Genomic DNA, 18,350 nt, shown 5'->3' with positions numbered 1-18,350 from the left:
ATGAATTTTGAGTAAGCTTTTGAAATAAGGCAGAAACATGATTTGGCAGAATAAGAAAAGGGAAGGTATCCTCAACTCTGGAAATAGAATACGCAAGGGCTGGACTATATAAATTTGTTTGCTGTGGGAAAGGAGGAAACTTAAGACACTAAAAATGTTTGTAAAGCTTGGAGAGAAAATTGCAAAGGAGCAGCAAACAGGATGGGTGGAAGGGCACCTCCTTTGAATGTTTGGACTTTCCTAATAGTTTACTTCATATAGCAACAGAGAGGGAAAGAGACCAGTTGGTACAAGATATGTAGATACTATATGCTGAAGAGTAGCTGAATATGCCACCCCAAAATACGCCTCTCTGGCATAAGGATTTTTTTGAGCTGAAAGCAATTGAGAAGTAGATACAAAAAAACTCTCTCTTTCCTACCCCTATTTGCTTAAAAGCAAGACATACATTTACAAAGGTGTCCCTCCTTCCCTTTCTACCAAGAAGGACAAAGGTTGATCACCAAGGATGACCTTAGGCCCTTGCCTTTCTGAAGATGGCACAGAGGAATCAACATAACAAACTTTAGTATAAAACCTTTATCTACCATTTGTTTCCCATGTATTTGTTTTCTAACTTGTCACCCATAGAAACTCAAGATTCTTTCCCTTTGTCTTGTCACTTAGCCACCAATGTATTGTTCTTTGTTGAAGATGCCATATAAACCAGAATTCTAAGCCATCTCTTTGAGAACTGCTCCTTTCCTGGGTATCTCCCATATATACATGAAGTCTAGTTGTTAATAAACTTCTGTTTGCTTTTTTCTTTTTAATCTGCCTTTTGTTGCAGGCATTCCAGATAAGAATTCGGAAGAATAAAGTCAGAATTATTTCTTCCTCCCATACAATGCAAAATACGTAAAACTAAACTAAAATATATTAAACAAAACTAAAGTATATTAAACTAAATATATGGAATTAAACTAAACTAAAAATATAATAAAAATACAAAATAATAAAATAAAAATAATATAAAGACATATGAATCTAAGCCAAAGTAAACTAAACTAAAATATATAGAACGAAACTTAGATAAAGCCTGTTAGGAAAAATAGGAATACAAAATTAGACTCCAAAGTAGGAAAGAAACTTTTAGCCTAGCTAAAAGATGATTAGAAAGTGTAGCATTGGCTGGGCATAGTGGTTCACACCTGTAAATCCCAGCATTTTGGGAGGCCGAGGCAGGCAGATAACTTGAGGTCAGGGACCAGCCTGGCCAACATGGGAAACCCCATCTCTATTAAAAATACAAAAATTAGCTGGGCATGGTGGCAGGTGCCTGAATTCCAGCTACTCAGGAGGCTGAGGTGGGAGAATCACTTGAACCTGGGAGGTGGAGGTTGCAGAGAACCAAGATCGCACCACTGCACTCCAGCCTGGGCAACAGAAAAAGACTCTGCCTCAAAATAAACAAAATGAAACAAAAATTGTAGCATTATAATAAAGTTTGGACATGCAGGGGGAAAAAAAGAGAAGTTTAAGAAAACCTGCCAGAGTTTATAGCTAAATGGAGACTGTATATCCTGGTTCTTTACAAGTCACACACCGATATCAGTTTGATTATTCCAGAACCTACTTATTTTTTGATCCAAAATGGTACTGCCCAAGATTGTCAACTCACCTTCTTAACTAGCCTCGACTGCGAATAGCACTTGGCTGCAGACAAAAATCAAATTCACTCTCCAGGGAAAAAGCCCTGCCAACACTATAGTGATCCAAAAGTATTTGCTATTGGTTTAAATAGGTCCAGAAAATCTGAGCAATGGTAAGCATTGCTGAAACTCCCAGAGTGACCTCTAGGAGAGGGACAAAAATGACTGGACTATATAAAATAAGATGAGTGTAAAAAATTTAAAATTCTCATGAGATTCTAGTCACTCCTTTCCTGGTAAGTCGGACTTACTGTTTAATCTCTTACTCCTGAAAGGTATGAAAGAAACTACTTTATTCACTTATTACCTATGTAATAAGTACTATACTTGGGAACATGGTAGGCCTTAAAATATGTAAGTTCCATTCTCCTCTGAGAATCTCTGGAAGTAAAATTACACTAAGACATTAGTAGGCAATTGCTCCAAACTTTTGCTCCTTAAAAGCTACCAAGAAAATTGGCATCCAGGAAGATGTCCCAGATTTTCTTATAGATATAGTTTGGCTGTGTCCCTACTCAAATCTCATCTTGAATTATAGCTCCCATAATCCCCAGGTCATAGAAGGGACCTGGTGGGGGGGTAATTGAATCATGGGGGTGGGTATTTCTTGTGCTGTTGTCATGACAATGAATAAGTCTCATGAGATCTGGTGGTTTTATAAAGGGGTGTTTGCCCTGCACATACTCTCTTGCCTGCTGCCATGTAAGAAGTCCCTCTGCTCTTCCTTTGCCTTCCACCATGTGGAACTGTGAGTCCACTAAACCTCTTTATAAATTACCCGGTCTCAGATACATCTTTATTAGCAGCATGAGAACAGATGAAAGCACTTATGAAATTTATTCCACATCATGGTAATCACATGCTGATCAAATGGTCATTTCTTTTTTTTTAGACACTGAAATAGTGTGTGACACTCTTATGTTTACACACATGATATAACACCATCTGTGGCATTTGTCACCAAAGACAATGAGCCAAGAGCTTTTGTTACTACTTACTTCCTAAGTGAAAGTTACAAACCACATCTAAGAAGCTGATCACAATGTAAGGCAGGAAAATGCCTGTCTGAAATATCCTAACAGACTGTCTCCTCTCTTTTCTTAAACCACTAATCCTTGATAACATTTCATACTTTTGTTTTCTTCTTATTTAATTACCTATTGAAATACTGTAGGGTGGCGTGTCAGGGAGCACTGGAGCTGTGATTGGATTGGTCCTTATTGTTGTTTGCTGTTTGTAGTCTTCAGTTTACAAACTGAAGACCCACAGAAAACATTGATTTAGCCTGTTGCCCTTCTTTTAAATGTTAGTTAATTGCCATCATTTTAATATGAAGGGATTTTTGCATAGAAGTTACAATTTCTACCTTCTCATAAAAAATGGAAGATCTGGCAACTCTGAACTCGTATTACAGCAACAGATGAAGCTGACTGGTGGCAAATCCCTTGCAGACGACCTAGGTCCTTTGTTTATCAGAAGTATCACTTGGCCTTTTCAGTCATCCCTGCCCCTACAGGCATCTCAATTTGCAAAACTTGTCCTAGATATTGCAACATAGATTACTGATGCGTGACAAAAAGATCATGTAAAGGGTGTACACACTTAGAGAAGTTAAGAAGTAGAAAGGCAAATCAGTACCGCCATAATAATCCTATCATTTATGTTTTCTAAGGTGCCAGCAGGAAACACTAATCCCAAGGTTTGTGATTTTCATTGAATAATAAAGCCTGGTACTTTTTTAAATTGAAATTTAGCAAACACTATTTGAGAATAAGGACAAATGGAAGACTGCACAGAATGTCAGAACTAGAAGAAAACTGAGAGGTGAATTAGCACAAAGTCTTCATTTTAAGAAAGATTATTGAGATTCAGAGATGTAAAGATCTTGTCCTCGTTCATAAAAGCATCTTGGTGGCAAAGTCAGGACTGTGGATCTCTATACTGAGGGTCTCTCTCTTCCTCTGTGGCTATTCTTGCCTAAATTATCTCTTCCTCTGATGTGTATAAATCAGCCAGTTTAAGAAAAGCAACACACTCTTCTAAGTGCACATTGCATGTTTGTAACAGCTAACATTGATGAAGAAACAGAGATGAGCAGTGACATCCCAGACAGTTGGCATGATGTCACTCATACTATATCAAGAGGATGGAAGGTAAAAGAATTAAAGGATCCTTAAAAGTCTCTTCACATTTTCTACATAGAACATAAACCTTTTCTTTAACAGCCCTGAGGCCATCTTGCATCCACTTACCTAATTCAATGGACAAAACACTCACTATCCCAGAAGGCAATCTGTCCTCTGTGTTGCTAGGTTGTTAGAAACTTTAACTTACGTTTCTAGGTGAAGATGAAGGATATCCATTTCTCTATGGATATAACCCATGAATGCTACTTATATTTTCACAGGGAATATGAAAGATGCTCACTTTTCTACCTCACATCACGGAGCATTAAGGCAGCCTCCGTGTCTCGCTGAAGTCCTCACTTCTGACTAAGCATTCTCAGTTAACTCAGAGCTGCTCCTGCGTGTGGCCAGGCTTCTAAGCCTCCCACAATTCTCAACACACATTCCTGGCCATTTCCTTATCATTACAATTGAACAATGTACTAATTAATGTCCTGAGAAACCAAGAGGTTGAGTCTCTAACTGTAGCTTTACCAAAGCCAAGCAGGGATCCAGAGAACAGAGACTTTCTGTGGCTTATAAACAGCAATAGTAAAACACTTTCCCTTTAGTAAGATAGTTTTGTTACTAGTTCAAGGAAACTACTAGTGATATATGAGTTTCTGAATCACCCTTTTTTACACTGTAATTCTGCTAATGACTTATTGGGTGTTTGTCCTTGTTGTCAATAATGGTATTGCAGCTCTGAAGTGCCCTGTACATGCCCATGGGGCATCGTGGTCCTCTTCACATGGCCATATATAACCCAGCATCCTTCTGGCCACCCGTTGCCTATTTCTCTACCTGATACCATTGATATTTTTTCTTCTTTAGGGAATGCCTCTTGGTGGCTAGGATTTTGGTCTAAAGCACTGTATATATCCTTCTTGGTATGGCTTTTTTTCCTCCTCTGATATGCTGGATTCCAACTCCAAAACACTCCTTGGTGGTAATATCAACAATTCTATATTTATGCACTGTTTTGTGTTTAGAGGAGCAGTGATTTGGTTTCTAGACTAAATAAGTGACTATCAGTTAGTCTTCACAGAAGTCCAGCAAGTCCGCCAGTACACCATGTCATCCACACTCAGAGAATCAGGGTCAAACTGGATGTCATGTGGCTCTGCCTTCTTCAACTGTTTGACTGATTCCCAAATTTTATTATGAATAAGAATCATTAAGATTGTATCAAAAATAGACTTTATTCTGGATAATTTATGTAAATACTCTGTCCTCAAGGAGGTGAAGTGTAACTTCCCCATTCTTTAAGTGTGTGCTGTACTTAGTAACTTCTATCCAAAGAGTATAATATGGAAGATCATTTTACAGTAGAGAAACCTGGAGAACATTAGTCAAGTGATTCGGATGAACATCTATAGTGATAAGTCATCTTGGTAGCATCTTGTCTTGATATCAAGGGATGAGAATAGCAAGTTACCTCTAGGGTCTTCTTCCCAAAAACATGTGATCTCAGTCTAATCACAAGAAAAACATCAGACACATCCAAACTCAGAGATAGTTCACAAAATACTCCTCAATGTTATCAAGGTCATTAAAAATGAAAGAAGTCTGAGAAACCGTCACAGCTAACAGGACATGGCTAAGGAGACTTGGCTTAAATACAGCATGGTATCCTGGAACAAAAAGGAACATTAAATAAAAGCTGAGGAAATCGGAAGGAATTCTGCAAATTCCTTACTAATGCGTGAATATCAGTGTATTAATTATGGAAAATGTACCACAGTAATGTAAGACGTTAATATTAGGCGAAACTAGGTGCAGGGAAAATGAGAACTCTGTACTATCCTCACAACTTCTCTGTAAACTTCAATCTATTCTAAGATGAAAAGTTTATTTTGGAAAATTGACTCTAGGATCTTCTTCAAGGATTATAATTTAGGAGGTGTGTTTAAGGGAAAAAGAGAGTCAGCTTTGCATATCATTAATTAACCCTTCTGTTGATTCCTTTGCAGTCAATTCACAGACCATACTTTGGGATCCCTGGTCTATTCTGAAGGTTCTTATTCTTGGATACACATTAGACACCTGTGTCCCATCTCAAATGCTCTGATTTAATTGATCTAGAATGCAGCCTGTGCATTGGGATTTTTTAAGCCCCTTAGGCAATTTCAGTTGCAGCCAAATTTAAAACTTATTTGTATGCCTGTGCTGTCCAATATGAAAGTCAGTAGCTACATGTGCTATTCAAATTAAAATTTAATTAAGATTAAGTAAAATTTTAAAATTCCTGTACACATTTCCATGATCAATAGTCACATGTGGCTAGTAGTTACTGTATTGGACAGTGCTGATATTGAATATTTCCATCATTGCAGAAAGTTCTGTTGGACAATGCTAGTCAATACCATTGGTATAAATGGCTGTTTGTGGGCTTCCCCAAAGGCTTCTGAAAGGAAGAGTCCCTATGAGTAATGTACAGGACAGGCTTCTCTAATCATTGGTGATGATTCAAATAACCAGCTCATCCTGGATTTCTTGGGAGTTTTTTTTTTTTTTTGAGACGGAGTTTCGCTCTTGTTACCCAGGCTGGAGTGCAATGGCGTGATCTCGGCTCACCACAACCTCCGCCTCCTGGGTTCGGCAATTCTGCTGCCTCAGCCTCCGGAGTAGCTGGGATTACAGGCACGCGCCACCATGCCCAGCTAATTTTTTTGTATTTTTAGTAGAGACGGGGTTTCACCATGTTGACCAGGATGGTCTCGATTTCTTGACCTCGTGATCCACCCGCCTCGGCCTCCCAAAGTGCTGGGATTATAGGCGTGAGCCACCGCACCTGGCTTAAATCTTGTTTTTAAATAAACTATCCAGTCTCAGCTATTTGGTTATGGCAGCAGAAACAGCCTAAGGTAATGTTTATTATGTGTAGTAAGTATGTTGGATGTCAACACCACTGGTAGAAATCCTTTTTGGAAACTGAGAAACTGGTATAAATGCCTTGACATGCAATGGGAAACACATTGAGTAGTGAGATGGGGGTATATAACAGGTGGAATAATGAACCCTTCCTACAAGATGTTCACCTACTAATCCCCTAAACCTGTGGATATGTTAACTTACACACAAAAAGTTGACTTTGCAGATATGATTAAATTAATAATCTTAACATGGAGAGATTATGTTGAACTATCCTAGATTATCCATCAAGGCCCAATATATTCACAAAGGTGCTTATAAGAGGGAGACAGGAGGATTGGTGCCAGAAAGAGAGTTTGAAGATGCTCTGCTGCTGGCTTTCAAGATGGAGGAAGCAGCCATAAGCCAAGTGGACTCTAGAGACTAGAAAAGGCAGAGATATATATCGCCTTCCAGAAGGAAGGCCTTGACTTTAGCTCAGTGAAAACTTGTTTTGGACTTCTGACCTCAAGAACTGTAACAGAAAAAATTTGTGTTGTTCGAAGCCAGTAAGTTTGTCATAATTTGTTAGAGCAGTGATAGGAAACCAACACAGGGTGTCACAGTCTTCTGGGTAAGAGCTTACCTCTGCACTTTTCTTGTCTGAAAAAGTGTCTGTCTCACCTCTAGAACTAACTTCCTCATCACAGAGCACCTGACGATAATAATAGCTAATAATTACATGGTGCTCACCATGGGCCAGGCAGTGTTCTAGGTGCTTCTAACATGTTAACTCCTCATACCTCCTCATATCATTGCCACCTTGTGCTAAGGCATGATTATTAACCCTATTTTTCTTATAAGAAAGCTAAGGCACAGAGGGGACACGGTGATAGTAAATGATAGGTTTGGAATTTCAACTCTGAATCATAACCCCTGTGTATTGATCCAAAAATGTTTGCCTTTACACAAAGTCAAGGTCTGAGGGTCAATTGTCACTGCGTTCCTTCCTCATGTTCTCATGCTGCGTGGTTCTTCTCACATTGAATATACCATGTATCTTCTCTCTGATCTCACATTTTGAAGTAAATGAAAACATTATGAAAATAAATCCCTGAAATACCAGCCTTTATACCCTCATAGAAAGTATCCAATCAAATTTCCCATAAATAATATCAATTATGCTCAAATGAGGAACAGAGCAGAGCCTGGCAAATCCCTGCAGATGTGATGGGATGGCCATTGTGCTGGTGTAGGCTCCATACTTCTGTCTTTGTGAGCTGTCTTAGCAGAACTCAGTTTGTGACTCTTCTGGAGAATCCCAAAGATGGGAAATGGAAAGGGAGCCTTGCTCTCATTGCGTTCTCTCAGAAAAATGAATTTTATGTGCTGAACAAAATAGCCAATGAGTGTGATCAGTCTAGAAGAAAAATAATTTCTACAGTCCAATTTTTCAGCAGCAGCAGAAAATCATTTTTCTTACCAGACATCAATATTATATGGATATTTGCCAGTATTTATATGGCCTAATCTAAATCTACAAAGTGCTGGGGATAAAGAAAAATCAAGAAATTGTTAGACAATTATTGAGGACCTCCTGCTTACTTAGCTCTGGGCTCCAAAAGAGAGTTAAAATTGCCCCAGTGTTCAAGGAATTTACAATAAATTATAATAAATAATCTTACCAAGATGGTACATGATGTTTGCAGAACAACATGTCTGGAGATGATTCTTGGATATGTGCTTTAGCTTGGAATTTATTTTATAGTGTCCCTGAACTGCAACCAAGTTACCAGACACTACTGTTTTTCTGTCTTTCCTTCTTATGTTTTTCTTGACACTACTGTTTTCATAACTGTTCTGTAACTCCTTGGATACATGGCTGCTGGCCCCAGGAAATATCTGGCTGCTTGACTGGAGATACCTTTGCATACACACTCATACCCATACAGTGCTGGTTTCTCTCACTGAAGAGACTTGAATGGGATGTGAAACTATAAATCTCAAACCCAGGCAATATGATCATTTAGATCATTTAATCACTTGCTCAGAAATTTATTTTCAATTATAAGTCCTTTCTGGTTATTGTCATTGATTATTTGGAAAAAAAACCTCAAAAGAAAAGCTAAACCTTGTCATCTTCTAGTATGTCTCTTTATTTTATCATAGTCTAATTATCAGAGCTTTGGGTATACACTACCATAATCAAGGAAGAAATGATGTAAGAATCATAAAGGTGAATGCAAAAACTCTTCTCTTTGGTGTTTAAATGAACGGTCACTTTATAAAGATCCCAAGGACTAACACCATCACTGCTTCAGTCAGAAGCAGGAGGAAGGGGGAGACTTCCTCTACTCAAACTGCCCTCCTACTCAAGAAAATATGGAAAGTTTGCTTCACACGATTCCTATGATGAAAGTTAATGGATTAACCCCAAGGGCCCAACTTTATATTGTACTGTGTACATTTTGTATTTGAACATTCAAACCGTGTTTTCTGATTGGTAAAAGCTAGACAAATCCTGAGCAGTATAGAGAAATCCTATTATTTAGTCTTAAAGCTATTGAAAATTTTCTAATAATCAATAGTACAGTTCTTCAAAGATATATATGTATGTATGTATATGTGTGCACCACAAATCAAAAAGGTCTGACATAGTTAACATGAATGAACAGCTGGTCATGCCTGTAAAATAAAGCCACTCATTCTGGGATTTTTCTCACATGTCCTTAGTCCAGAAATAGTCATAGTGTCCACAAAAATATTTACTTTATGAGTTCAGTGAGAACCTTGGCTTGGAGGATGGGAGTAGACAAATGTAAAATAATTGAAGCTATCCATTGATCCTTGAGATGAGGGCTTATATCTTTGAGAAATGACAGGGGCACCTGGTATCTTAGTCCATTTCCACACTGCTATAAAGACATACCCAAGGCTGGGTAATTTAGAAAAAAAAGAGGCTTAATTTACTCACAGTTCTGCATGGCTGGGGAGGCCTCAAGAAATTTACAATCATGGCAAAAGGGGAAGAGGTGTGTCTTACATGGTGGCAGGCGAGAGAGAGCAAGCAAGAGCAGAGAAAACTGCCTTGTAAAACCATTAGATCTCGTGAGATTTCACTCGCTATCATGAGAACAGCATGGGAGAAAACGTCCCCATGATCCAGTCACCTCCCACCTGGCCTTTCTCTTGACACATGGCGATTATGGAGATTACAATTTGAGATGAGATTTGGGTGGGGACGTAGAACCAAACCATGTCACCTCATTTCTCTACTTCTTGTAAAGTAGGTTAGTGGGGAAACAGAAGGGCTAGAGAGGCTTCCTTTGAACAATCTCCTTTCTTTTCCAAAGTGCTTCTGTGACAGACTGCTGGGTAGTCTCTCTCATCAAAGGATGGTCCCTACTTATGCTGCTAAATTGCTCAATGACAAATTAGTAGACAAAGCTAAAACACCAAAAAAAAAAAAAAATGAATGTAGTTATAGTAATGCTAACATCCAAATTCCTCTTTGTAAAACATAGGCCTGTCAACGACTCTATACCTCAATTCCTATTTCCACTCATATCCCTCAAGAACTTGATTTATATAGTATGACTACCATAAAATCATCACTTCTTCTATGTATTTATAGATGACTGAAGTAATATCTTTCTTCCTTGCATGCTACCATGGTAGAAGAGTTTTAAAAGTCCATGCTAGGCAGAGGCAACCCCTTTCTCCCCCTTTCTGTTCTCAGTTTGTTGGGAAATGGCCTGAAATGACAGCATAACGGCAAGCTGGCATCCTCTGTGGAATGTGTGAACCATGCCTGCATCTGCCCATTACCCTAGCTCAGTATCTCTGGGCATTTCTGCAGTTGTTCTGAAGGCTTGGCGTGTTTATCTCCCACAGGCAGCTGAGCTGCCTCCCATTTCATGAGCAGAGCAGTGGAATGCAGTGGAAGAGACCCAGGCCTCCGGCCACCCAGATTAGAGAGTTTTGAGCTGAGGTCCCTATATGGTTGTGTTAGACTGAACGACAGGCTCAAGTCTGTCTTTGTTCCTTGTTTGGGAAGCAAGTGGGAGGAGAGCAGGCCAAGGGGCTATATAACCCTTCAGCATTCAGCTTCCCTGAACACCACCCAGCTCGGAGAAGCCCAGCCAAGCACTGTCAGGGTAAGTGGCGCCCGCCCAGGGATGTGACTTACTGATTACAGTGGCTCTTTTAACTACTCAGTATAATAAGACATCATATGCAGGGATTTGGCTGGGTTCATGCACTGATATTTCTGAATGAAGACTGTACTACTAAAATGATTATAGCTTTTGGCTTTAATGATCTAACATTAAAGACAAAGCTAATATGTAGTTTGGTTTGATGGAGGGAGTACAGAAGAATATGGAAATTTTATTAATGCATGTCTCCTGTAAAATGTTCATACTAAAGCAACAGCCCAGATCTTGCAGCACAATACAGGTATGCAGGCTAGCTGTGTGCAGTAAATTATACATTCATTTATATTTAGGCACTGGAAACTCTGAGATTTGTTTTGGTTCTGATTTGGTGTAGAAATCTTTTTCACTGGGCTGTATTTTTGGTGCAGCTAAGATGTCTGGAAGTGTATTTTAGAAGTGAACAGAGAAAAGTTGCCTAGTCTTTGTGCCTGAATGTGTGTATTCACTTCTGGGTTTCCCTGGCTCTAACTGGTAGTGTCTTTTGTTGGAAATGTACATCTCTTTCATTGGAAATGTGTATGTGTGACCTTACATATTCAGATCTGCTTCACTGGTCTTTTGCAGCAGAGCACAGCAGGTGACCAATTGAATTTTTCTCTGCAAAGAAAGAGGGAGGGAACAGAGCTTGCATCTGACAGCTGTGTGTACCTCCAGGCACAATATCTGGTTTGGATTTCTCTCAGCTTAACGCTCCCCTCAGTCTGGTGAGGCAAGTGTGACTGTGGAGCCAGCTCTGCCACTCCAGGCTGAACTTCACTGTAAATCAAGGCTTGGCAGCTTCAGCCCAGACTAGAGTTTTCATGCTGAGGTTTTCCTAGCATTTTGTGATTCATGACTAAATATGGTTTGCATTTCAAGACCAGCGAGCTGGGAACTGTAATGTTCTTTCCCCTCCCACCAACGACTCATTTTTGGCAATAGATGCACTCTAGTCAGTTGGAGCAAACCCCCTGACCCGGGTGCAGTTCCAAAAGCAGACACGGCGTGTTTTACCTAATTAGGAAATGCTTTGCTCCAAATCGAGCTGCTCATTCAGGTTAGAGAAGAGCTGTAAACCACTGAGCTGACTCTTTCAGGGACACAGTGACTTCTTCAGTAACAGTGCTCCTTTTGGAGATTATAACATTCTTCCTGGATTTTCTTTCCATTTTTCTTTTCTTTCTTTTTTTTTTTGCCAAGTTAAAAAAAATTTTGCTGAACTTTGAGATTTATTTTTCTGCATTCTTGCTGATGCTGAGGGTCAACCTACTTTTTCTGAATATAGTCAACCCTTCCTCCCAAGCCATCACTGCCCTACAAAATGGTTATTAAAAAATATCCCTGCATTCATTATAATTATACCTTCCCATTTTCAGAGACCATCCTTATTTGAAATGTTTTATCCTGTTTTCAGCCCTTACTTTTGGTTTAGAAAGTACACTTAGCACATCCATAGAGTGCTTGCTCATCCCCTGGGGCTGGCTGCTTCTGACAGATAACCCAGGCTCTTAGACTTCTTCCCTTTTGTCTCCTTTATAGTTCTTGCCTCTCTTCTAAAGCTTCTTAATCTGCCATAAGGGAAGCCAAATCACACAAATGCCAAACATAATTCAACATCTGGAAAGGGAAAAGAAGGGTGGGAAAGGAAAGGGCAAGCCATTTGTAAGTTCCATTTCCATTCTTGCAAGTGGAATCCACATGTTGAGTATTTTTATTCTAAGCCTGGAGCAGTATGGAAAGAAAGCAAAGGTTAGAAACAAAAAGATCTGGATAATGAAAATAATCATGCAGTGATAGTCATAACAATGATGATAAAATTAGAATTTATTAAAAACTTATAGCATCTCTGTGGCTATAAATTAAACACTTTAAAAAATGCGTAAGAACTCCTTGAGGTATGTCCTGAGATCACTACTGTTTTATAGTAAGGAAACTGTGGTTTAGAGATGTCAAATAAGTAAAATCACAGTTTCTAAGTGTTGGAGCCTGGACTCAAATCCAGGCAATCTTCTGACTTCAGAGCCTGAGCTTGTAATCACTGTGATCTGAAATTGCCGTTGTCCTAAATGCATCAGTTCAAGGCTCTTGGACAAGTCACTTCACCTCCTTAAGCCTTGATTTCCCTGTCAGTTGAAGATAATGTTACATGCCTTGACTTTAAAACATATCTCAGTTTAGTTTTATGTTCTTTGTAGAGGGTTATTTTACATGAATCACTGCTAAGGAAGTTCTAGGCCTCTGGCAAGACGCAGCTTTGATTCTGTGGGAATGTTTTGGCAGAACTCCAACTCTGTGATAGCTATTTTATTTCACTACTTCTCAGAAGTTTCCTTAAGAGAACTGCCTTTTTTAAAATATGGATTTGGATGTGCAATCAGTTCACCCATTTAAAAGAAGACATTTTCTCCATTTGAAATCCTAATTGAGATCTCCATGCCAGGCAGAGAATTCTGGGTGTCCATCTCTTAAAGGAACATTTCCACCTAATAATTGTGATTAGAAAAGTGGAAGAGATCTTAAACTGGAAGCCAAGGGGTAGCCGAAGGGTCCTAATATGTGTCTAGAGCTCAACCTCCAATGCCCTGTGAGCCCTTGAGCAATCACTTCTGTATTTTCTTATTTGTAAAAATGAGAGAGCATTGGATGAAAACGTCCTCTAATATGCCCTCCATTTCTCAAATTTGTAAGTTGATATTCTGCTCCAGCCTTTCTAATTTTATGAAAGCATCCAAGTGTAAAGTGGGTTATTTAAAATTTTATTTTTAAAAGAAATACACATTCAGTTTAGAAAATTTTAAAAATATGACAGAATCAAGGGAAGATAATTAAAACCCACCACTTCAAAATAACCCCAGTCAACATCCTAGTAAATATGATTAATCTTTTTACAATACATAAAAATATATTTTAATAGTATGTACAATGTTACTTTCTCTAACCTATTACTCTTACATAAGAACTACCTTTTGCTTATCCTTTTACTCAGCCTTTTTAATGGCAGTGGGCTACCATATGATATGTAATCCATCAGGCTCACCCTCACTTGTTGGGCTTTTAGCTTAACAGTAACTTTTATAAACAGTGGATAATTGCAGCCCCTAAAATTTAAAGCACCTTCTCGGAAAATTTTGACTTATTTCAAAGCTTCTCTGAGGTAAAACGAAAGTCCTCATGATTCAAAAAAGATTTTTTCTTTGAACATTTCCATTAAACACTTTACCATTTTAACATTTCTAAATTTTCACATGCTGCCAATCCCTCAAAAGTCTAGCTTTGAAAAAAATTTCAAAAATGTATAACTTATCTAGAAAAAGGTGCATTTGGGTTGATACAGACAGGACAATCTTGACGCTTCTTTAACATAAGATAGGCAACTTGTCTCTGCAAAGATCTGGTCTCAGAGTCCGGAATTCCCATCTGTGCTCTGTAGTTTGTTAATTCATTCACTGGCTCGGTCCACCTCTAAAGTGCTCATGAGAACACACGATATGCCGGCCACTACACTAAGGTTGTATAAACATGGAAGTCAGAGTTTCACCTTACTGAAAGCTTACAGTCTAACTGAAGTACTTCCAGATACATGCTATATTAGATAAGGGTCAGCAGAGAGCACTAGGAGAACAGAGGAAGGGCCCCAAACCCAGCCTTGGAGCTGGGAGTTGTCAGGTAAGTGCCACAAATGCCCAGTTACAGCTGAGACTGCTTCCTCCCTGTTTTCTGTAGAATCCTGTGAAGCAGCTCCAGCTATGTGTGAAGAAGAGGACAGCACTGCCTTGGTGTGTGACAATGGCTCTGGACTCTGTAAGGCTGGCTTTGCTGGGGATGATGCTCCCAGGGCTGTTTTCCCATCCATCGTGGGACGTCCCAGACATCAGGTAAGGAAAATTATGATTGGAACAGAGCAGGGCTATACATTAGGTTCCTCTGTGTCCATGTGTATCCACCGATTGTCTACCTCTTCCTGCCTAGAAGTTATGTAACCTTGTTAAAAACATACCGCTGATGATTAAGGTCCAGAGTAAATGCCAATTTAACATACAGTGTAGACAGATTATCTAATGGGTGTCTATTGTATACAAAGTCTGCCTCTTTTTCATGTGTCCTTTTTGTCTAAATATAGTCATCATCATCATCAAAATCATCTAATCACCATCAGAAATGCTTATACATTACCCTGATGTATACCAAAACTACTCTTTGGAAAGAAACTAAAATAAAAGCCCAGGCCACTTAGCCATACAGAGCTTGATGTTAGATGAAAGCAAGCATTAACACCAAATGCAGTTTTATATAATATTAGCTGTCAACAAAATATATTTGGGCAGGCACACGGTAATTTTACATATTATGTGTAAACAGAGTATTGGGGACAGTCATATGGTAAAACTCAGTAATTGCATCTCAGAAATTCTCCTCCACATCGGAAGTGTATTTTGTGCATTGAGGCTATCTGATGGACATTTATGCCTCCCAGCTTGGGATATATTCACAAGAATAAATAATAGAAACCTCTCCCAATGAATGTAGTCTGTCTGAATTTGTTGATCTCTATGCAGTGGAGACATTGTGCACAAGCCATTGTTTTATGGATCCATAGTAGCCATGGCTGTTTTGTAGTTCTATAATAGCTACTCCAGTGTGATTTAAAATGTAGTAACAATAATTTTTTAAAAGCTTCATCTTAATGATTTTTTTAAAAATGGAGCTGATAGTTTAAGCAAATGTCTTCACAGTTGATTGGTATGAATTTATCCATTAGAAATCAAGCCTCAAGTGGTTACTTGTAGATGCAATGCTTTCACTTGTAATAGTTAGAAAATAATACTCATATTCTTTTCGGTAGGTAATAACTTTAAAAGTATAGCCTAAAGGATTTATAAGATACAAAATGCCATTTAATGAATATGTAAAATTGTATACATTCTTTCAACAAACAATTATCGAGTGCCAAATATGTGCCATGCAATTTGCTATAGTGATGAACAAGACAGACATGATCTCTGCCCTATAAAAGCTCATCAAGGAACATAAGAGATAAAAAATATAAAGTTGACTTTCCCCCAACACCTCTTGTTATTTGGAGGCAATTCAGGTCTTTTTCCAATCAACCACAGAACGCTGCTTAAGAGCATAGTGACAATGAGACTCAGTATGTTTATTGTTGCTAATAATCAGAAGAGGAATTTTCCATCTCAATGATTTAATCTTTGTGGCTTCACTGTAATCAGTTCACAAGTTTTGGGAGATGCCAACTCATAATGTGTTCAACCTTTTTAGGGGGTGATGGTGGGAATGGGACAAAAAGACAGCTACGTGGGTGATGAAGCACAGAGCAAAAGAGGAATCCTGACCCTGAAGTACCCGATAGAACATGGCATCATCACCAACTGGGACGACATGGAAAAGGTATGGGAGGTTTGCTGCAGCTTGGGCCCTCAGGATGCGTAGTACTCCCTGTGTTCTTTGATACAAATTCCCACACTTCTGCTGGGGGAAATAACTGGCTCACATTGTTCAACTGTACTTTTACTTGCTAATGTTCATTCTGGGTTGTTACCCATTGAAAAACAAATCCTGAAATGAATCTTTACAAAAAAAAAAAAAATCCCTTGCCAGGCATGGTTGCTTACATCTGTAATCTCAACACTTTGGGGAGCCAAGGTGGGAGGATCACTTGGCCCAGGAGTTTGAGACCAGCCTGGGCAGCATAGTAAGATCCTGTCTCTACAAAAAATAAATTAGCCAGGCACCTCAGTCCCAGCTACTTGGGAGGTTGAGGTGGGAGGATCACCTGAGCCTGAGAGATTGAGGGTGCAGTAGCTAAGATCCTACTGCATCCTAGGTGACAGAGTAGAAAAAAAATCCTACAGGGCACAGTGGCTCACACTTGTAATCCCAACACTTTGGATCACTCGAGGCCAGGAGTTCGAGACCAGTCTGGGCAACATAGCAAAACACTGTCTCTCAAAAAAAAAAAAAAATGTTTAATTAACAGTATGTGGTGGCATGCCACTGTAGTCCCAGCTACTCAGGAGGCTGAGGTGGTAGGATCATTTGAGCCCAGGAGTTTGAAGCTGCAGTGAGCTGATCATAAACTGCACTCCAGCCTGGGCAATTGAGTAAGACTCTGTCTCTAAAAAAAAAGAAAAACAATGCCTTTGCCTATTAGGGTTTATTAACTAATTAGACGATGGCAGTTCTGTAGATTAGAAGAGTAGCCCTTTGCCACTGCAGGGAATTAATCATCTGTTGCTCATGTCAACTCAGTTACCCTCCTAGGACAAGCAGTGCATGAGCAGCAGCTCAGAGAATAACCTTCCTTTCATTCTCATCAGTGGCATGGCTATCCCTCCCAGTGCAATACAGCTAAAAAGGAGTTGAAATGCTGGGAATAGCCTTAATCAACCTATTCTTGAAAGGTTTTCATTAACTCACTCTAAACATCTAAATTAAAAGTGTTTTAGTTTTCACTATAGTAAACAGGACTGTAGCATTGCAGATTTGGTACATTTCTGAATGCCTCTCCATACAATGAAACACAATAGCCACTGTAAAAAGCTATACAATAAATATTTTAAAAATTATTTCTCTGTGTTGCATTAAATGAGGCCTTATCTCCCAGGCATTTATAAAAGAGCTAATGAAAAGAAGAGCTAAATTCTAAGATTTTGATGTTTGGTCATAAACATTACGGATACCAGTGATCAGAGAAAAACAGAAAAAATAATGAGAAAGTGACATAAAAAATGTTAAATGCAGTAAGATATATCAGAATCACAACATCTGGCCTTTTATTTATCTATCAGCTCACTACTACACACACATACACATACACAAAAGAAAAATACATAACGTTACTAGAATTCATCAGTAGTAATGCTTCAACCTCTATCTTTCTATAAAAATTACATATAGTAGATTTGCTTAATTGAGGATTCTAGATTTGGTAAGATTTCCCAGTTGGCACAGAGAAAACAATATTAAAATCAGTAGGAAAATACTCTTTTAGAATTTCTCCATGGAGCTGACAGCATCTTAGAATGTATCCTCCTAGGGAGAGACTATTGGAACAAAAAAAATTCCTTATTTCTAAACTGTAAATTCAAAGTACCTTCTGGTGGGGGTCAAGAGAAAGAGAGAGAGAAGGAGAAGGGGTGCTTGTTGTCTCTGGCAAGATTTCTTAAGCATTCTGCTGCGTTCACTCCACCAAAGAAACAAAACTTTTAGAAGGTTCGTTTCCTTTCTAGAAACCGCAAATCCAAAACAAGAGAAACTGGAATAAGATAGTCTTTAAAGCTAATCTTGTTTTTGCTAATTTATACGCTTTTACCAGCAGTTCTTGTTTTGTTCTGTTTTAGTTTTGGATGAATCTCATAGTCCTGGCTTTGGTGGAGAATTTTCATGCTTTTAAAGATTAATTAATTTAGTCCTTTTTGCAATGGTTT

General features: G+C 38.8%; 1 protein-coding gene across 2 annotated transcripts in view; it reads left to right on the top strand.

Moving 5' to 3' along the window:
* The window catches only part of ACTA2 (actin alpha 2, smooth muscle), a 52,905-nt gene that overhangs the window by 24,759 nt on the left and 9,796 nt on the right, over positions 1-18,350 (top strand). Inside the window, exons 1-3 of one of the 2 annotated variants that reach the window (XM_002756377.7) lie at positions 10,824-10,866; positions 14,629-14,780; positions 16,183-16,311. In XM_002756377.7, the coding sequence (XP_002756423.1) occupies positions 14,652-14,780; positions 16,183-16,311 (258 nt within the window). In that variant the 5' untranslated portion in view covers positions 10,824-10,866; positions 14,629-14,651. Of the gene's footprint in view, positions 1-10,823; positions 10,867-14,628; positions 14,781-16,182; positions 16,312-18,350 lie in introns of those variants that run through there. The other variant, XM_078344020.1, reaches the window with a different exon arrangement.

The sequence above is a fragment of the Callithrix jacchus genome, chromosome 12 (genome assembly GCF_049354715.1).
Source record: "Callithrix jacchus isolate 240 chromosome 12, calJac240_pri, whole genome shotgun sequence".
Lineage (NCBI taxonomy): Eukaryota > Metazoa > Chordata > Mammalia > Primates > Cebidae > Callithrix > Callithrix jacchus.
This window is presented reverse-complemented; position numbering and strand designations above follow the sequence as displayed.